This window comes from Sinocyclocheilus anshuiensis, unplaced genomic scaffold (assembly GCF_001515605.1).
Source record: "Sinocyclocheilus anshuiensis isolate Anshui unplaced genomic scaffold, SAMN03320099.WGS_v1.1 scaffold461, whole genome shotgun sequence".
Taxonomy (NCBI): Eukaryota; Metazoa; Chordata; class Actinopteri; order Cypriniformes; family Cyprinidae; genus Sinocyclocheilus; species Sinocyclocheilus anshuiensis.
The window spans coordinates 1649354-1671752 of NW_015541005.1; the positions used below are offsets into that span (position 1 = coordinate 1649354).

At 36.1% G+C, this 22399-nt stretch overlaps 1 protein-coding gene across 3 annotated transcripts in view; it reads left to right on the forward strand.

Annotated features, from left to right (window-relative positions):
- nubp1 (nucleotide binding protein 1 (MinD homolog, E. coli)) overlaps nucleotides 1-22399 on the forward strand; it is a 29764-nt gene that overhangs the window by 6562 nt on the left and 803 nt on the right. The window contains exons 4-10 of one of the 3 annotated variants that reach the window (XM_016488531.1): nucleotides 11074-11142; nucleotides 11232-11264; nucleotides 11343-11433; nucleotides 16220-16374; nucleotides 17109-17219; nucleotides 18912-19014; nucleotides 19330-19464. In XM_016488531.1, the coding sequence (XP_016344017.1) occupies nucleotides 11074-11142; nucleotides 11232-11264; nucleotides 11343-11433; nucleotides 16220-16374; nucleotides 17109-17219; nucleotides 18912-19014; nucleotides 19330-19464 (697 nt within the window). The remainder of the gene's footprint in view (nucleotides 1-11073; nucleotides 11143-11231; nucleotides 11265-11342; nucleotides 11434-16219; nucleotides 16375-17108; nucleotides 17220-18911; nucleotides 19015-19329; nucleotides 19465-22399) is intronic. The other 2 variants (XM_016488532.1, XM_016488533.1) reach the window with 2 other exon arrangements.

The following is a 22399-nucleotide window of genomic DNA, read 5'->3' on the forward strand; positions in this document are numbered from 1 at the left end:
ATAAAGAATATCTCTTTGGGTTTGAGACTTTAGTCTTTGCAACTTTAGGGATCTTATCTATTCACGAACCGCTTGTAACACTCCAAAGAGAAAGGAAAACTTGAAATCGCATCAAATGCCCCCTTTAAGTAACAAAACACAACGTCATTGTTTGTAGAGAGAGACGCACAGATGCAGGTGATTCACACACAGCTGTCGTCTCTCTCTCTCTCTCGATAGATTGATAATTAATTTTAAAAATGGTGTAATTAATTCAAATAAATGTGGTCTTACTGCACTATTTCATCTCTGTGTCTGAATTGAAGTGGGCAGAATGCTAGCACTAATAAGCCATAACGGACAAAAATAACTGTAATTTTTACCCTTCCGGTCAAATAATGCGCTGCAAACATCATTAACAGCTTTAACTTGTCAATGCTGGTAAATAATCGTGGTATAAGCAGGATAATGCACGGCTAGCTGTGCATTAAACTATTTTAATGGACTCCGCTTTGCGTCGGGTGGTGGCCTCCTAAAATGATTTCATGCACAGCTAGCCATGCATTATATATATATATATACACAGTGGCATGCGAAAGTTTGGGAACCCCTTGCAGAAAATGTGAAAATGTGAATAATTTTAACAAAATAAGAGAGGTCATACACATTTAGTACTGAGTAAGATATTTTACATAAAAGATGTTTACATTTAGTCCACAAGACAAAAAAATAGCTGAAATTATTAAAATAACCCCATTCCAAAGTTTGGGAACCCTTGGTTCTTAATACTGTGTGTTAACATATGTAAACATCTTTTATGTAAAATATCTTACTCAGGACAGTACTAAATAAAAAATAACAGCTAGCTCTTCTAGTATATTTTCTTCTTTAAAGATTTCATGCAAGTTGTACAGAGTAGACAATGCATCACTAATTTGGCTAACAAAGAATTTTATGCTTTTCTTATTGTTAGGGTTGTACACAGCTATAAGTATATTCCTTTTTATGATTAAAATTGTTAAAACAGAAATACAAATATGATTGGATAACTTTGTTTGTACTGTCTTGTAGCAGATGAGTTTGTTGACCTCTTGTATCATGTGTTGTTGGTTGGTTTATCCAGAAATTCTTGGAAGCTTACACAGAAGGAAAACATTTATGTCAGTGTTCACATTAAGCTTGGTTCAGTTGTTTTATTTAAAGTGTTGACTTGATGGTTAGTACAGCTTTGGACTTCAGATTTTAACAGATTTTGATTTATTTGCTAGTCTATTTACATTTTGATTAGTGCTGTCAAATGATTAATCGCATCCAAAATAAAAGTTTTTGTTTACATAATATATGTATGTGTACTGTGTCTATTTATTATGTATATATAAATACACACACATACAGTATATATTTTGAAAATATTTACATGTATATGCATTTATATATTTATATTCTTATATTATATATAAATATATTTAATATATAAACAACATATTTTTCTTAAATATATACATGCATGTGTTTGTATTTATATGTACATAATAAATATACACAGTGTACACACATATATTATGTAAACAAAAACTATTATTTTGGATGCGATTAATCGTTTGACAGCACTAATTTTGATATTGATGATGCTCTTTTGAGAATTGTTTTTTATTCACATGCACACACAAATTGTCAAATATCTTTCAGAAATATCAGATATATTGTAAAAACTTTCCAGTTTTTTCTTCTTTAATTACTATGCTTATTAGAAATAAAATCTATTGATTCATAGAAGTAAAATATGTACAACAAATGCCATTTTTATTTTTTCAGCCAACTAGGCCTACACATAGGACTGTGGCGTGTCAGATGGTATATTTGCACTGCCTTTGACTAAACTGACTAAATTATAGTGTGTTAGTAGAAAGGATGCTAATTCTGGCATACCTTGATGTCTTCCTCTGCCAGAAAAGTTAGCATTGTTTAGATATCAGAAACAGCTATTGTTCTGTCCAATATTTGTCTCACTATTAATGTGGTACCAGTCAATGTTTTTCTATCAAGACTCAATCATGGCCTGCCCTTTTTGATTAAAAATGCCTTTTTTGCACTCATTGGAATATGAAATGCCACAACTAATTTAGATGTGCTGCAAGCCCTGCTCATATTGTCATATTGAATTATTTTTTTTTAACAAAGCGCTTAATTTTGATTAATTTTCATCAAAGCTTGTTGTTCAAGTGGATTGTTTTTGCCTTACAGCACTGTGAATGTTAAATCACATTTCCGAACTCGCTCAGAAAAGATCCTGAAATCATATCAGACATTTTAAGTGCGGTTGCCTTTAGCAAAACATTATCATATTAATCAGAATAGGAAAACCAACCAACTGCCGAGGAAAATGTAAGACTTATGCTTTCGAACTTGGATGAATCACTACAAGAGAGCAGTGAACAGGAAAAGCTTCTGTTTGTATATCAGCATCCGAGCCAAGCGCTTCACAATAATTTTTCTCCATCTGAGACTGCTGGCTATTTTTAGTGCATTGTAGAGCTCTGCGGCAGAAAGAGCTGTGTTTACCGGGTTCATTGAGAAGAGCACGGCTCTGACTGGGACTCTTTCTGAGCCAGTGCACTGGGGAGAGCTGTATTGATCTCGTCTCAACAAACTGCGGCCACAATAGTGCAGTCAGCGTGCAGACTGCGGCCGCTGTTTACCCTTTGGCAGCTCACTGACTGAAATAATCTTCAATCCCTCAAACAATTTAAATCGCACAGCTTGGGGACTTCCACAGTGTGAAGCGCTCCATTGTTGGCAGACATCTAAAAAGCCGAGAGGAATCGAGTCGCACGCTCTTTGCTTCCAGTATTCAGAAGTGGCTTTAAAAGGTCTCACTGTGGAATTATGGGTCATGTCTTTTTTCTCTTACATCTCACTCTCTTTCCATTGTAAGATAGCAGTTTGTGCAACTGTGTATTTTTCTCTTTATTGATTTTTGTTCTTTTTCCCCTAGGGACTGTTTTTATTTTTCAAGCACATGGTATATGTAGTCAAATATATGTAAAAAAAAAATTGAAGTGGTCTCTTTTTTTTTGTGCTCATCTTGGGTGAGAGTGAGAATATGGTCACCCTGGCTGACGCTGTTGACAGTTGAAACCCTGTGTGTGTGTCAGTATGATCTCCAAACAGCACCTTCCACTCAGGCCTGTGTGCTGATAGCTCCCTCTTATCTGCAGTGTCAAAAGTCCCTCTTCTGATTCCGGAAGGGCTGTGAGTTTGAGTGAGAACATCCTGTTGTATGCTTTGCATTGTGTTGTGTGCACACTTCCTGAGAACTGAAAGAGTGAGGAAAGCATTGAGAGGCTTCTCTAGTACGGCCTTCAGCATATAAGAGAGGCATCCAACGCACACACATGGTCAGTCATAAGGAGTTTAGTTCACATGGAGGGAACTAGATATGGAACAGAAAGAGAAATCTTGCACATACTGCCTGGCCAAAAAAAAAAAAAAATTGCTGTTTGGATTTAAATAAGTCAATACATAAGATTTTGGGGTTGAAACATTATTGCAGTGATTAATGTGTTTCTGGCATGTTGTATGTTTGGTAACAATTCTTTTAACCCTAACTGATGAGTTTTATTTTAGCTTTTTTTTTTTGATGACAATGCCAAGATTCATCAGGCTCAAATTGTGAAAAACTGGCCAAAATCATTGAAAAACTTTGGGATATGTTGGAGTCAACTTTACACTGCCTGTCCAAAAAAAGTCACAAACCCATAACATTTGTTGGATCGCCTTTAGCTTTAAAAAGCTTTGTGCTTTCATTGTGGCATTGTTTCGACAACATAATGCAACATCAAAACATTTATTTCCATCAAGAGTTGCATTCATTTTTGGCAGAGATCTTGTATTGACTATAGGAGAGTCAAACCACACTGTTAAGTTGATAACAGCTTCAAGATTTTCAGTGTGGTTAAAGGGGTCATGAATTGAGAAATCAAAATTCCTTTGATCTTTGGACACGTAAGAGGTCATTGTACTATAAAAACAACCGAAAATCGGCCAAAACGACAGCTTGTGGAATGTGCCACTCTATAATGTAATTAGTGTTGTCACGGTACCAAAATTTCAGTATTCGGTACCTCTTTTGACAACACTAGATGTAATAGTGTGGATAAACTCTGCCTCCACAGAAGATCAACGCCTGCTTCTACATCACTGCCTGTTTAGCCCCGCCCACCGATTCATGCATGTAATGTAAATAACGAGAGAGGCAAACGTAGGTCTATGCAGAAATCAAACGATAACCTTCATTTAATGAATTTCCAGACTGTGTCAGTACGCTGTCAAACCTACATAACTATTAGCCAATCATAGCAGTGGGCGTTTACTTCTGAGTCTACAATCTGCCACGCCTATTCAAACAGAGCGTTCTGATGAGGCGGGTCAAAAACAGGACAGAAAATAGCCTATTACTTATAAATTATGAGACAAAGGCAGATCATGACCCCTTTAAGGCCAATTCATTTGTGTAAATGATAGTGATGGGTCGTTCTTGAGCGATTCGTTCATTTTGAATGAATCTTTAATGTGACTCGGGAAGAACGAGTCGTCTCAGGGAGTGATTCGTTCAGTCGCGCATGCGCAACATCCTATAGATTCTGTACTGGAATTAACTCACCTGTTTCGAGTCTTCAGGTTTTTCAGAGTCGTTATGGGGCTGTCACGTGATGAACGTACGACTCAAACCTGAAACCTTGAAAGGTGAATTAATCAATTCTCTTTCATAGGTTTAGCTTATGGGGCTGTCACGTGATGAACGAATGATTCAAACCCGAAGACTTGTCAGATAAGAGGTGAGGTGAGCTAATCATAGACTAAACAATTAATTAATCTTTTCTGTTTCTTATTGCATTATAGTTTTGTCTTGTTTGTAGTGTGAACAACGTTTGCGTAAGTAGTATATTTGTTAGGGAAGTAACACGTAACATTTTAATTATATTTTGCTAAAATGAACAAAATGACTCGGAAAAAAGATTCGTTCATTTTGCTGAACGAGACTCAAATGTCCGAGTCGGTAAAATGATCCGAACTTCCCATCACTAGAAAATGATTCCTCATGCTCGCTAAATTACTCTTTGAGTCTGATGAATCTTCCAACATAGTTGTTTTAAAAAAAAAAATAAAAAGCTACACACTGCATCAGTTAGGATTAAAAGAATTGGTGCCAGACATACAACATGCCAGCTTTAAGCAGAAAGCAGGCAAATCAAGTGGCACATCCTGACTTCCTGTGGTAGGGTTCAGAGAAGCATCTCTGTATTCTCAAGAAACTATTTTCTGTATTTGTTGTTTCCATGTTCAGTGGCAGCGTTCAGTGAAGCTGGATTCTTTATATTTACGCTGACTATGTTTATCCCCACTGTTTTTATAGGATGTCCTCTGGAGTGAGTACTTCAGCAAACCCAACCACCTCCTCTTGTCATTTTGGTTTTCTACAGTAAACGCTAAAGGTCATACTGTTAAAGGGGTCATATGAAGTTGCTAAAAAGAACATTATTTTGTGTATTTGGTGTAATGAAATGTGTTTATGCGGTTAGGTTCAAAAAACACATTATTTTCCACATACTGTACATTATTGTTTCTCCTCTATGCCCCACCTTTCTGAAACGCGTCGATTTTTACAAAGCTCATCGGTCTGAAAAGTGAGGTGTGCTGTGATTAGCCAGCTATCCAGTGCATTGTGATTGGCTGAATACCTCAAGTGTGTGACGGAAATGTTACGCCCCTTACCATACTGTGATGCCCTGTCCGGCTGGAGCGACAAGACAAAACCAATAAAACCCATTATAAACAAGGCATTTGTTGCATCCAGTGGGGAAATAATTACTGATTATAATGACTTACAGTGGGTACGGAAAGTATTCAGACCCCCTTCAATTTTTCACTCTTTGTTATATTGCAGCCATTTGCTAAAATCATTTAAGTTAATTTTTTTTCCTCATTAATGTACACACAGCACCCCATATTGACAGAAAAACACAGAATCGTTGACATTTTTGCAGATTTATTAAAAAAGAAAAACTGAAATAACACATGGTCCTAAGTATTCACGTTGCGTTGCGTATCGCGTTGCGTAAACATAAAACCATGTCTGCAATTATGATCGGAGAAACGACAAACAACAAGCTCTAACAGTTACTCTACACTGCTCAAAACTCGCGTTTGAATCATCAGTGGCAAATCCTTTACATATGAAAGCGTACTTACAGTCTGTGTGTCAGAAGTGCCAGACTGTCCTTGCAAAGTTGGAATTGCCCCACTTTATAGAAACCGACACCGGCATTGTAGGCTACTCTCTCAGAAAACAGTCCTTGTCCTCTGCAAAATGCGTTGCACACATCTGAATATTTGGGTTGAACTGTTCTGGAACAGTGTTGTAAATACAACTTAACCACTGATTTCTAGGTGTGTCCTCTTTTGGAAGGGCAAACAAAGTAGTTTCTCTTTCATAACGAAACACACAGCATCTCCACAACATGGCGGTGGCGACAACAGCAATACTACAGCGAGAATCAAAGTTACACCTTCTTTCTTTGAGTGAGAAAGGAAAAATTTAAATCGCATCATATGACCCCTTTAAACTTTGTAGACCGCCATCATGAATTACAAAAATGTTTCCCAGTGTTGATTATCATGGTAAACATATTGTTTGCCCTTAGACCCATTTCTTGCTAATAAGCATCTTTGTAATGAATTTACTCAATTTACATTTTAATGTAGGTTAAGTGCTGCAGGCTTTGACTGAAGGTGCATGTGAGTTGGAAAAGTAGAGTGATTTACAGGTGCGGCATTCACTCACAGTAACTGAAGCGGTAAGGGGATGAGGTCATCACTACAGCATAATGACAAGCATTATGTAGCTGTTAATGAGAAAGTTTGTGTGTTAATGGTGATAACTGGATAAACCTGCTCTAGTGTAATCAGATGCGGTTCACACATTTTGCTGAAATACACAATGTTTAGTTTTATATTTATACTTAATGCTGAACCTGAATTAAATTGTGATGCAACATAATTTTATTATCAAATGATTATATATTACACATGTTTGTACCAAAACACAAAGGCTGTAACAGATGTGCTTTTGAACAATTGTGAGGTTTTTTGTTTCCATATGAAGTCTGTCTCATAGTTTTGATTACAGGGGAATACTCCGCCCAGCTGAAACTGGGAAGAGACTTGTTTGACCCGATAATGTCTTGTTCTTCTTCCATTTTAAGTGCTTTAGGCTGTTGCAAACACCCTTTTTTGGTTCTCATAATGGCCACACTTTTTTTCTTTCTTTAAAATCTCTGGCTGTTTTGATTTTTTCTCAGACATTTCTATTAAATCTCTTTCTGTTGGTCTGTAGAGATATGGTGACATATTTTCATAACTTGTCTCTAGACGTGTGAAGAAATAAGATATAAGAAAGAATGTGCCTTTGGATGAACTCTGTCCTCCTCCTCCTCCTTCTCTTTAACAGGGGATAAATACCCTTTATGAGAGAGCTGTGCCTATATCTTAAACTTTTTCTCATTTTTCTTGTGTGTCCCAAGCTGCTTTCTAAGGAAATGCTGGTGGTTTAGTAGCTGTCTGCAGAATCCTGATGAATATAGCAGCCACTTGTTTTGATGGTTGAGAATAATTGCCTGCAGCTGGGCAGTTAAAAAGCCAGTTCTTCAACAGTATTGTTGTTGTTGTTGTTTTGAATGTTTTGTTTTCCATTAATAGCATGTGAACTTAATTGGAAGGCAAATTTGATCAGTTTTTAGGTGTTAATTTATGGTGATGTGCCAGTCACCAGAAGGTCTGTGTATGATTTGGGGATCCCTCCTTTTGGGCCTCGAACCAACAGCATTTGGTTTATGAGTCCAAAAACCCCAGAAGTGAACAAACTTATATATATTTAAAAAAATTAAAAAGGTCAACTATTCAGCACTCATTAGTCATTAGCTAGGTTTCCATCCAAATATTGTTATGCAATTGTTGCGATAATTGGGGTATCCTTTATTGGTGATGAACATTGTACATTTGTACTTCTGATCCTCCTTCTGATCCTTTTTTTCTCTGCATAGTCAAGTATTAAGAAGATATATGTTTATTTTGAAATTCTGGAAAGCTTTACATGTAGTATAACTTAAAGGGGTCATATGACGTTGCTAAAAATAACATTATTTTGTGTATTTGGTGTAATGAAATGTGTTTATGCAGTTTAAGGTTCAAAAAACACATTATTTTCCACATACTGTACATTATTGTTCCTCCTCTCTGCCACGCCTTTCTGAAATGCGACGATTTTTACAAATCTCTTCATTCTGAAAAGCAAGGTGTGCTCTGATTGGCCAGCTATCCAGTGCGTTGTAATTGGCCGAATACCTCAAGCGTGTGACGGAAATGTTTTTTTTTTTTTTAAACATGGGATGCAAGCCCTTTATTCGCAAATAAAAAAGTTTTTTTTTTTTTTGATAAATTAAATTCAGAATTTGAATGAAAGCAAGGCTAATGTCTCTTTGCTTTTCTAGGAGGACTGTATAGGCAGAATCTGCTTCTGGTCCCAAACAGGCCATTTGTGGATGTTCCATATTCTCTCAAGAGGTCTGTGGGATTCCTTACATTTTTGTAAGGTTAAGATGTGCTTTTCCACTCCTCGCTCATCATATATTTGATGAGCCCTGAGGGTTTCAGACATTGATTTAAGAAGGCCAAATAAGACACAGAAGCACGCACATTTGTGTTTCTAGCCCAAGAAATAGGGAAGTACTGGAAAAGAAGAGCAGTTGCCAGAAGAAAAGTATTCAGACTCTGGGAGGAAGTGGTGTGACTTCCCCTTTAGCTCGGTGGAAGAATCTCTGATTTTTGCCACTATAGTCTTAGCCTCCCTACAACCCTGCTCACTGAGCATCCGTTTCCTGAGAGAGCGCGAAAGGGAGAGCGAGGGAACCTGCTCGATTCCTGTGGGACTATTAAGTGGTGTTCTGTGCTCCTCCTCGTTTGCAGCTTTCAAACTTTTCAAAGTTTGCTTTTAGTACATTTCCTTCAGGAAGCAGAAGAACAGGGAGGGAGAAATAAACAGTCTGACCCTACAGAGGGTGTGTTTTAAGGGCGTGCTTCTTAATTCAGCCGTCGACAAATAACATTTAACACAAGCCAGGGGCAAGAAGGTCATACATTTAATTAGACTCTATATTTATTTTTAAACCAAATGCATTTTACATTTTAAACAAGTGCTTGTAATAACATCATTGTTTATATTTCTGATCCATTTAGGTGCATGTCATGTCTTTATTGCATCAGAAGAAAGGGCTTTCATGGATCCAAAAAGTCAAATCATCAGCACATCTGGAATTTTTATCAGTTCCTATCATGTCACACTAACAAACTCTTACTCTGGTTTGATTATCTAAACATATGCTGCAGTATAATCCAGTGAGCATGCTGCAGCTCTCGGGGGTCTATTGTAAGAGAAGAAAAAGAGTTTTGATGGTCTTCTATACAAAAGCCAGGCCTCTAAAAGATTCCCAGGGTTTTTTTCCCCTCGTGCCCTAATGACATTTGCATCTGTTTCTGTGAGGCCCTGTTGAGGTGTTTGCAGTGATAGATAGATAGATAGATACTTATTTTTTTACATTTATAATGCTTTTGGTACAATGTGATCCAGTCTGTTGGCAAACTCAGATAGTTGTGTTTGCTGTATAATTACTTTTAATGAACAGTTTGGAATTCCAATACATTTAATTCCCAGGCCTGCTCTAGTAGAAGTGTTCTTGGATCTGTTGTCACGCACGCTGACTCATATTTAGCACCTGTTCTTATGTCATGCATATCTGGCCCAGAGTTCATATATAACTATTAGGTCTTGTATACACTCAACCCACACCAAATCAAGGCTGTACACTCAGAAATGAGACCACAGACGTGATGTTTTCATTCATGCCACATAAGCAATGGAAAGGGTATGTTTCCCGATCACAGCAGGGTAGAAGTGACATTCAGAGATGAGTTTAAATAGCCCAAAGGTGTGCTGGAGGTGGTTGTGGTCTGTGTGTATAGAGCTGGAACTGAAGTGATGGCCTTATGTAATGACTGAGTCAGTGCTGGTCAGACTGAAGCTGTATGTGTGTCTGTGTGATTTGCTGACTCGCTAAGCTATGCTATGCTGACATCTTGTGTTAACTTCATTGTATTGCGGTGGTGCAATTTTCATTTGTCTTTAGGAAATGGAACCTGGGTTCAAATCCCAACTGTTTTGTTTTGTTTTTTGCTTCGTTTTGTTTTGCTATGTTTAATACTGTAAATAATATGAGTAAGGTACTTATATGAACTGACCAAATTTTCACATTTGATTGGTGATTTTTGCCACAGGCTTTTATACAGTAATTGTTCGACTTAATTATTAAAGTCCATGTAAAGGCAATTCAGAAAATTTGTTTCTAAACATATTATAGATGTTAGAAATGTATTGGTGAAAACGCATTACAAAGACAGTGAGTGTGAACTATGTAGTACTGTATTGTGTAGTTAAACCGTTGTTCGGGATTTTTTTGGGCGAGCCTGAAATGATGTCTCGCTGATATCAGCACTGGAGCCACTGAGCATGGGCCTTCCCCTAACACTATAATAACTAGAGAGTGCATTAGCATCGGTGGTTCACCCGCTCAAACGCGAGTTACTGTCAGCCTTCAGTTTGTTAGCTAGCTATGCCTTAATCACGTAAATGCATATTTCATGTATGGCTGTGTAAATCCAATTAAGCTGCTAGAGGGAGCATCCATTCAGGTTGTAGCGGTATTTAACAGTCAAGAGAGGTGGCAGCTTTCCCGCGAGTGGGCGTGGTTTCAGTGATTTTGATAACTTATTTTATTTACTTGCCTTTTTTTCTTTATTCAAATTTGGCTGGGTGGTTAAAAACAAATTTTTTGTGGTGTTACAAACTCAGAACACATTTAATATTGCTTTACACAGACGTTCAATGTCTGGGTAAAAGGCACACCCTTAATAATACATATCCTTATTAAACATCCTCGTACCAGTTTTTGGGCTTGATTTTTTTTTTCTTTCCTCTTCCAGATTGCACTGCTAGATGTAGACATCTGTGGGCCATCTATACCAAAAATAATGGGGTTAGAGGGGGAGCAGGTATGTCATATATCTCTGGTTTCATTGTGCTTCTTGCTTGTGTCAGAATGCTGATTGGGAATCTCATTCTTTGCTTCTTTTCTCTGTAGGTTCATCAGAGCGGCTCAGGCTGGTCCCCAGTGGTGAGATCTTTTAAATCTCTTTTCTTTTGATTTGTATTTCTCAAGCATTTGTCATACGGATATATTCTCTCTGTCTAGTATGTTGAGGACAACTTGGCCGTCATGTCCATCGGCTTCCTGCTCAGTAGTCCAGATGATGCTGTTATCTGGAGAGGCCCTAAAAAGAATGGTTGGTACTTTATTTTAGCCCTGTCTTCTGTTGTACACATCAGGAATATTAAAATTTTCATTTTATTAAATAGTTTAAATTGCCTTCCTCAAAGTCATGCAGTCTTATTTAGCTGTGAGTTGTATCGGAAGCCAAACATGGCAAAAGTGTGACAGAATGTTTTACCTGACTGCACAGCAGTCATTTTTGAATCTAGAAATCTGTTCACTTGCACCCCTGATAGTGAAGGTCAAGCGGGACAGCCTGCACAATCCCACAAAACCATATGACCTATTTGAATTCTACCCAGAATGCTCTACTTCAGAGTTCTAGGGGAATTCAGGCACCTGATGAATAGGCACTTGTTAAAGACACATTAAACAGCCCTGACGATCTAAACAGCTAAAACGTCATGAAACTTGGTTTGAATTTCTGTCCAAACCAAGAACAAAGTAGAATTTGTTAATTATTAATGAGTTAGATGAGTGAGAGATTGACAGTGTTACTGATCAGTACATTTTTAGTGGTGGGGAAAAAAATATTGTTATGCAAATATGTGACCCTGGAGCACAAAACCAGTCTTAAGTCACTGGGGGATTATTTGTAGCAATAGCCAAAAAAACATTGTATGTGTCAAAATTATCGATTTTTCTTTTATGCCAAAAATCATTAGGATATTAAAGGGGGCATAACACACACAGTTTCACCCAATCTCATGTTAATCTTGAGTACCTATAGAGTAGTACAGAATCCTTCATATCTCCAAAAAGTCTTTAGTTTTATCATATTTATAAAAGAAAGATACAGCTTTACGATTCTCTCCGGAAAAAGCCGAGCTCCTGGAGGCGCGCCGTGGGCGGAGCTAAAGAGTGACGAGCACTTGAGCGCCGAATGCCAACAAAACAGACATTTGATGCTGTTTCACTTACCGTCTGCAGTTCTGAATCATGACCGGGATCTTTTATAGCTGGGACCGCTCCATCTTTCAGTATCAATCGATGTGCAAATCCAGCGTCGAACTGGGCCTTGATTATAAAACGTTCGTCAACAAACACACTTGTGAAACTCCGTTGCTGCCCCAGAAAAAACAAACTGTATCCACTGTTTACATAACGCTGGGTTTTTTAGGAAGCTGAACAAAGTTATCTTTCCCTTACAACCAAAAACACACTTCTTTGGATTGGAGACATTCTTCCCGAGCAAGTCCCGTGCAGCGCTGCCGCTGGATGAAGCACGTTGATGGGCGCGATCTCGCTCTCACTCTGGTCGATGCGTGCGCGGGTGCGTTCTTCCGGGAGAAATGCCCATATAAGGAATTCCACCCTCGTCTATGTCATGAAGAGCCACGATCGAAAAAAACTCTCAGAAACTTGTACGAACCCGGAAGTAAGATTTTTGGCACAGAAATACTCCGTCATACGTCCAAATTGTTTTTTTAAACTTTGCCCATGCTTAGCATGAGAATCCAACTCTTTAACAGTGTAAACAACTCTGAATGCATGAAACAGCATTGTACCCCCCCTTTAAATAAAGATCATGTTCCATGAAGATATTTTGTAAATTTCCTACCGTAAATATATCAAAACTTCATTTTTGATTTGTAATATGCATTGCTAAGTACTTCATTTGGAAAACTTTAAAGGTGATTTTCTCAGTATTTTGATTTTTTTGCACCATCAGATTCCAGATTTTCAAATAGTTGTATCTCGGTCAAATATGGTCCTATCCTAACAAACCATACATCAATGGAAAGCTTATTTATTCAGCTTTCAGATGATATATAAATCTCAATTTCAAGAAATTGACCCTTATGACTGGTTTTATGGTCCAGTGTCACATAAATGAACATCGTTCTAATCTGTTGATTTTTATTTATTTTATTTTTTATGTAGTGTCATAATTAAACTTACTGCCCTGATATGATTATAACCATTTATAAGAATTCAAAATATCAAATGGCACTTCATATAAAAAAGACCCTACTAAATATATGCCCTCCTAAATTATAAATAAATGATTAATAATAAATAAATAATAGTCCTAAATATTGCCTACTTTCCAGATCAGGTCTAATCACATCCCCAGTGTAAAAGACAACAGCTAGTGGGTGCATGTGGTGTGGGCAGCAATCATGTGATTGTTGGTCTGATGGTTAAGTATATCGTGGTGATGCATGTTTTGTTTCATGCAGCTTTTTTTAAGTGACATGTTTCCACTTGGTTAGTCTGGTTAATCTTGGTTAAATGTTATTTCAGTAAGCAGGTTTGTTAATCTCTGCCAACTGGTGTACAATAACTGGTGCTTCTTAACAATCACATCATGATTAACTTTAGTGTAATTAAATGATTTGTGTTCCAGTGGTAGCTAAAAGGGCAGCATTAGCTTCCTGCCACAATAAAACTCTACGAAGCAGAAGTGCTGCTTTCAAAATTAAAAAAAGGGTTCCGTTCTGACAGGACAACACAATGCACATATGACTATGAGTGGAACTTGGATCAAATGTTGAACAACAAAAAAATGCATTGTATGACATTCATCTTTCTTTCTGCACCAGACCTGAAAGTATTACTTTTTAAATAATAATATAAATAATTTATAAAACACAAAGGAACAGAAAAACAGGTGTCATCATGTTCCACGATGAGATGCTCAGATGCAATGAGAGCACGTGGCTCTGTTTATCTCAAGTCCTAAGTTAAGTTTAGACCGGATGGGTTTCACTTCCTTGAACTCTGCATTTTAACCACTGTCTGATATCTAAGTGTCTCAACTGTGATGAGAACTGGTTTCCTTTACTGTGTGTTTCACAGGTGCCTTGAATATACAGTATTGATCAAGGTGTTGAGTAGCTTCATTGATATACATTCGGGAGCTGAATGACTTTTGCTGTTGAACTTTAGGTATACGGAAATATATATGGCAAACAATAGCAGTTTTCAAGCACATTCATTCATCTGATAAACTTAATAAATCAGGTGGGAGGAGCTATTGTTGTTGTTTTTCTTTTTTTCATTTCAGGAAGTCACATTGTGTGATTCAAGGGAAGTTGACGTGATGTCTAATGTTTTGTGAACCTCAAATCATATGCACAGCTCTCTTTTTGTTGTTTTGGGGATGCACCTGAATACAAATAGACAGAAAGTTAAAGGAAAGGTCATAAGGCTTTCAAGTTCAGGACATTTTTGTTTAAAAATAAAATACAATTTATTTTAATAAAATGTAAACAAATAAATACAAGTTGACAGTGATATTTAAATGTACCTTTTTTTCCATTTTGACCCGAGTGTTCTTTTTTTGGAAGACTTAACTATGTGTGATTATTTAGCATGGGTGGAGGGTTTGGAAGGACAATGATTGTTATACAACATGAATGCCTTTGTGTGATATGTTTGGTTTGGTGTCATACCAAATGTATAATGCAATGTTTTTCTGTTTTTATCTGTGTATTAACTCCGTGTTAGGTACTCTGTGTATACCTATTTACTTTGGAGTTGTGGGAAAGGGTTATTGTAACTTACACTGGCCTTGTCTGCCAGGAACAGGCATCAGAAAATCAGGATTATACTCTATAGCTCAAGACCATGACTAAAATGTATGACAAAAATGGCACTGTTTCGTGCATACAACAACAAACATGATGCAAGCCATGATGTCTGATTCATAAACAGTTGACTCTTGTGAGCAGGTACTTTTTAATGTGTCAGCCAAAAAATTCACGCAATTCCTCACTAGTGAGTTAATGGGATTAATCTGGCTCATTCAGTCAATTATTAATTCCAATTTTAAATGGTATTAAAAAAACACTTAGATGTTTGTCACTGGACATCCGCACCTTCTATTGTAACTTTTAAAACCATGTTGAAAACATATCTTTACTCCCAGGCATTCTAATTGATTTTATCTATGTTTTATTGTTTTATGGTTTGTCTTGCTTGTCTTGTGTTTTTAACTTTGATTCTGTTCAGCACTTTGGCCAACTTTGCTGAGATAAATGTGCTATATAAATAAACTTTACTTACTTGTCAAAGTAAAATTGGTTATGATTTAACATAAGTGGTTGTATTGTTGAATTAAGGGAAAGTTAAGGGAAATTTAGTTTGAACCATACCCAACCACCAGCATTTTACTTTTTCCCCCCCCCCAAACAGGCAGTGACATTTATATGGCACAAGCAAAACTATCAGATTGGAACAAATTTAAACTAAACATCAGTAAAAAACAAAACAACAACTATATTATAGCCTACTGTATATATTAAACTGTCCATGTATTACAGCACATAGCAGATAGTGGTGTTAAAAACTAAATTAACATGCTGTGTACTTTTGAATGACGGTCTTTGTCAAACACTTGAGAAATGTGTCAACAAAAAGCCATTTGGCTCCAGATGTTTCATTAAGAGCCAGTGGAAGTAAATCCCTGTGGGAGATCGGGAGTACTGAATATCTGCATGATTACAGCCTAGACAGTTTTGGCATACAAACATATTCGGTCATGTTTCATTGTGGTGCACATCAAGCATCAAAACACTAGTGCACAAAAAGAAGGATTTTAAGTTCAGAGTCATCTTGAGTGGCAAAGCTGTTTGCTTTTCTGATTTTCACGGAGATTGCATCTCACATAAGAAAAGACTGGAGTGCTAGACGGTGCAGTTTTTTGCAACATGATATTTTCATTTCCTACGAAGCTGCTTTGAAACAATATGTGTTGTGAAAAGGCCTATACAAGCAAATGGGAGCTAAATTGAATTCAGTGACATGTTTGTTATGGTGCATTGTTACATTTTCAGTCTTTTGTTAATGTTTAGGCATGATAAAACAGTTTCTGAGGGATGTGGACTGGGGAGAAGTGGATTATCTGATCGTAGACACGCCTCCAGGAACATCTGATGAGCATTTGTCCATCGTGCAGTATCTCAGCGGCGCTGGCATCGACGGAGCCGTCATCATCACCACCCCGCAGGTGAACGGCAACACTCAGACATGTGAAATGCTGTGCATGTTCCAGGAAGTTGCTTTTACATCTTGTGATCTGCTTTGCATTATAAAAATAAAATATTGAAAAAAGATTCAAATGAAAAGATTTGCATAAAAAAAAAATAGTTTGATTTTAATCATGAGTTCAGATGTATTGGCGTGTGAGGAACAAGAGGCTGAAACTAAAAGTTAAAAAAAAATAGTTGATTTCCTGCACACTAACAGTGAAGTGGAATTCAGTGGTGTGAACAATTTTTTAAAAAGAAAAAAGTTATTTATGTCTTCACACGAGTTGCACTTCTTAATTGTGCACATGCTAAAAGAAGCCATCAACACATTCTCAGAACTAAGCATTTGAGCTTTGCAGTTCATTTTTAATCGAAGATGGTTAATGTTTAGAGGCTTTCACTGAAACTCTGTGATAGGACACATAAATGCATTAACACTTCCTTAAATAGCCAAAGGTTTTTTTGTTCGGTTTTTTTTTTTTTTTGGCAGAATGTTGTATTTTGCAATACCAGACTGTGTTGCAGCAATACACTTTAAGATCAATGTTTGTAGGTGTTAGGGTCACCCTTGTTGTGGCACTATGCTGCCACCACTGCACATGAGAAGAAAAGTATCAGCCAACATAAACAATTTTACTGTATTTGTAATGTGCTTATAGGAATACCATGTAATAATCCTTTCATTTTATTTTATTGCTCCCTTCTCAAATAGGAAGTATCTTTGCAGGATGTGAGAAAAGAGATCCGATTCTGTAAAAAGGTCAAAATACCTGTCATAGGTGTGATTGAAAACATGAGTGGCTTTGTTTGTCCTAAATGCAAGGTACAGTATACATGTTTAAACGCAGTATCTCGCAGCAAAACACAGCATACATCGCTCTTAACGTTTTCTGTATGTTAACGGTGTTGCGTGTGACTTTTGTGTAATGAAGTTGAGATTGTCATCTTTTTGTTTTATTGACATTGACATTATTTTCTCACAAATGGAGAAATTTTAAAGATTGTCCTATTTTTTTTGTACCAGTCAGATACAATTAATGGGGACTAGAGCTTTTAAGCTTCAAAGAGGATGCGAAAGCACCATTAAGTATCAGGAGAGAAGTCCGTTGGAGTCAATTGATCGTATGATGAGTTTTGACTAAATTTTAGACTAAGTTTGCAGTCAGTAAGGTATTTTATTGAAACAATGCTTTCATTCATCAAGGATGCATTAAATTGGTTGAAAGACATGTAAAATGTTACAAACGATTACTATTTCAAATAAATGCTGTTCTTTTGAGCTTTCAATTCTTTAAAGAATACTACAAAAATAAATACAGGTTCTACAGAAATATTAAGCGGCACAACTGTTTTCAACATTGCTAATGATAAGAAATGTTTCTTAAGCAGCAAATCAGCATATTAGAATAATTTCTGGAGGATCATGTGACACTGTGAAGACTGAAGTAATGATGCTGAAACTTCAGCTTTGCCATCACAGGAATAATTGACATTTTTTAAATAAATAAAAATAGAAAAGTTATATTAATTTGTCATATTTCAAAAATTTTTTTTTATTTTATTTAACTGAGTTTTTGATCAAACAAATGCATAAGAGACTATTTTCAAGAACATTCAGGAAAATCTTACAGACCCCAGGCCTTTATATGTGATTATAAGTTGTTATTCACAGATATTATAGTAACTATTCTTTTTGTAGCATCCTTAAAATTAATCTGTTTATCCAGTTCATAAAAACACTAAGAATAATTAATTCATAAGTCTGACTAATCCGGTTATTGAGTTCTGACAGCCAATGGAAAGGAAGATTTTCACGGAATAACATCTTAAATTCTGTTATCTTTGCCACATGAAGCTGTTGTACAACATAAGTAGACTTGGGTTGTGTGGGCTGCTTCACAGGAATAATTGACATTTTTTTAATAAATAAAAATAGAAAAGTTATATTAATTTGTCATATTTCAAAATTTTTTTTTAATTTTATTTAACTGAGTTTTTGATCAAACAAATGCATAAGAGACTATTTTCAAGAACATTCAGGAAAATCTTACAGACCCCAGGCCTTTATATGTGATTATAAGTTGTTATTCACAGATATTATAGTAACTATTCTTTTTGTAGCATCCTTAAAATTAATCTGTTTATCCAGTTCATAAAAACACTAAGAATAATTAATTCATAAGTCTGACTAATCCGGTTATTGAGTTCTGACAGCCAATGGAAAGGAAGATTTTCACGGAATAACATCTTAAATTCTGTTATCTTTGCCACATGAAGCTGTTGTACAACATAAGTAGACTTGGGTTGTGTGGGCTGCTTTGATGATCCCTTTGCATTATTTTTTAAGTTTTTTTAAACTTGCATGGAAAAGAGCGATTAAATAATGTTCTGTAGAAAACAAAAGTCATTAGGGTGCTTGGAACAACACAAGGATGACTAAATAAAATATTGCATTGTGAAATGACCTGCAGCATCATATACTGTTTTTTGATACCCCTTGTCTTTCTGTTGATAGAATACATCACAGATATTTCCTCCAACCACAGGAGGAGCACAGAGAATGTGTGAAGAACTAAATCTCCCTCTTTTGGGCAGAGTCCCCCTGGATCCACGGATAGGTACAAAGAGCTTTAATCTTTTACCATTCACAAGGAAGTGAATGTTTTACACCAGATTAAATACAACAGCAAAATATCATTCTACATTTGTTCCGCATTAAGTGGTCAGGACATGAGGAAGTTTACCAATTCACATCATAGCAATCCATTTCTTTATTTTGTGAGAGTGTTTCCTTGTTTTTATATTTACAGCGTGTAGTCAGTGAATCAAGTATCAAAAACCCCCTATGGTGGTTCTTATAAAGCATCTGAAGGAAAGTCAGCAGCCAGCAGTTTCTAGTTCTCTAAATGCACTTCTGTATTTTGCTTTTCAAGGGAGAAGCTGTGACGAGGGAAGGTCTTTCCTGACTGAAGTTCCAGACTCTCCTGCTGCAGTGGCCTATCAGAATATTGTCCAGAGTAAGTCATCCAAACCCCAGCAAGCATCTCTAAAACAGACCTGCCTCACACTTAAGCTGATAAACTGCCATTACTAACCATTCTGGTAATGCTGCTTTAGTGTGTTACCTAACAGTCTCAAGTACTGGTATTGACAAACCAAGAATGGCGAGTTTGCCACAGGCGAAAAGTCAGTGTGCACTAAATAAAGGTGAGGATACACCTGTCACTGAAGGAAAACAACTGCAAAGACAGCAAATGTAAAGACATTAAATATATTTACACTTTGATTGAGCTCATTGATTTCCCCATTCCTTTTATGAAGAACCAGTTTTTTATGGTTTTCAGTGAATCAAGAAACTCTTTGGGCATATTTAATCTTGATTTGAGTGCCAAGAATACCCAAAATAGCTTTCTGAGAACTTCTGTATACAGATCTTCCCCTTTTTTTGTTCCTTAAAGACGTTGCACTTGGTATATTTCTCTTTATTCATATACACTGATGTGATCTCCCACTAGGTGTACTTGCTTGTTTAATGACATCTTCAGATCATGTGTTATAAACTCAATTCATACATATAGCTGCTTCAAGGGGTCAGGAACTGAGAAATCAAAATTTCCTATATATAAATAAACATCCTGCAAGTTTCCGAACTCAAAGCTTTCTCATTACTCTAAAAACAGCTTATGTTGAAGGCAGTCTGCCAAATGACAGCTTGTGGAATGTACCACTTTATGACGTAATAGTGTGTTAAACACCGCCTCCACAGAAAAAGATCAACGCCTGCTTCTACATCACTACCTTGTTTAGCCCCGCCCACCGATTTGCGCATGTAGTAGGTAAATGATGAGAGAGAGAAACGCAGGTCTACACAGAAACCTAACGATAAACTTCATTTGATGAACTTTATTTTTAATGAAGTTCCAGACCGCATCAGTAAGAACTTGGTCTTTTGTTCACTTCATTTTAACAAACAAAGCACAATTTGACGCAGGATTTTCCAAAAGATTGAAACTAAAAGACGATGCTGTGCCGACTATATTGGGTCCAACAGTGTTGCAACACACAAGTGTAACTGTTTTAATTACGTGATCACTATTGCTTTGTCTCTTCTTACAGATCGTTTGATATGTATTGAGTTATTTATGCGTTTTTAACCTAAAACACAGCAGCGTCCATCTGTGAAGGACGTAGGCTGTCAAACATGCACATCTGTGTATCATAGCAGTGGGCGTTTACTTCCAAGTCTACAATCCATCACACCTATTCAAACAGAGCGTTCTGATGAGGGGGTCAAAACAGGACAGAAAATAACCTATTGCTTCTAAATTATGTTTTTTGATGTAAAAAAAAAACAAAAAAACTTGATAACATTGTTAGTGGACCTCAGAGAACTGTACAAAATAAAAACAAAGGCAGTTCATGACCCCTTTAAATCAAAAATGAGAATGGGGAAAAATGTGATCTGAGTGATTGTGGCTATGATTGGAGTGTGGAGATTTTTTTATGCACAACTGTAAGAAGTGTAGTTCAGAACTTAAAGAGAATGCATATATATATATATATATATATATATATATATAAATAAATAAAAAGGAACTAAAAATGTAGTATGATGTAGCTTTTTAAATTTTAAAAAACAACAATTTATGTATTTGTGCTTTTCAGAAAATTGATTGTCAAAATGTTGACTGTCAACCTTGGAATTTCATAATATTTCATAACAGTTTTAGAACCCTTATCTGACGTGTTTTTTCTATAAGAATATTTGTTGAATATTTGTTCAATGTTAAACTTAAATGCAGCAACATAAAATTTGTGGAAAAAAAGGAGCAGTTTATTTTTGTAATGATGTAAAAGTATATCACTTTTTTATGCTAGGTTAATTGTTAGTAATAGTCAGTGTAGCCAGGTTTTGTAAATTTTGCTCTTTTGCTGGGTGACCAGGTACTATTAGTAACTGGTGATATGAGGAAAATCCTGCTAGATGTGTGCTGAAGTACTTGCCGGTTTCTTCACAGACATATTTAACACATCCTTCAACCAAGCCACTAAGTGTATATCTCATAAGAGAACAATTGTTGAAATATAGACAAAATACTACACTACCGGTCAAAAGTTTGGGATCAGAACGATTTTTAATGTTTTTTTTAACAGGAGTTTCTTATGCTCATCAAGGCTGCATTTATTTGATCAAAAATACAGGAAAAATTTAATATTGTGAAATATTATTATGATGTAAAATAAAGTTTTTCTATTTGAATATACATTAAAATCTAATTTATTCCTGTGATCAAAGCTGAATTTCCAGCATCATTACTGCAGTCTTCAGTGTCACATGATCCTTCAGAAATCATTCTAATATGCTGATTTATTATCAGTGCTGGAAACTGTTGTGCTGATTAATATTTTTTTGGAACCTGCAATACTTTTTTTCAGGATTCTTTGATGAATAAAAAGTTAAAAAGAAGAGCATTTAAAAAAAAAAAAGAAATATTTTCTAACAATATACTCTACAGTTCAAAAGTTTGGGGTCAGCAAATTTTTATTCTTTCTTTTTTTGAAAGAAATTAAAATTTTTATTCAGCAAGGATGTGTTAAATTGTTAAGAAGTGATAGCAAAGATTTATATTGTTAGAAAATATTTATATTTTGAATCAGTGCTGTTCTTTTTAACTTTTTATTCAAGAAAGAATCGTGAAAAAAGTATCACAGTTTCCAAAAAAATATTTGGCAGCACAACTGTTGCCAACATTGATAATTCTAATAATAAATCATCATATTAGAATGATTTCTTAAGGATCATGTGACACTTTAGACTGGAGTAATGGCTGATGGAAATTCAGCTTTGCATCACAGAATGATGAGCAGAAGAGACTTCTTTAAAAAACATTAAAAGTCTTACTGATCCCAAACTTTTGAACGGCAGTGTATGTTCACAAAAATCTAATCTCAAGGAAATAATGTGTAGCTTGTGAGAATCCCCCCCCCACCCCACCCCCCCCC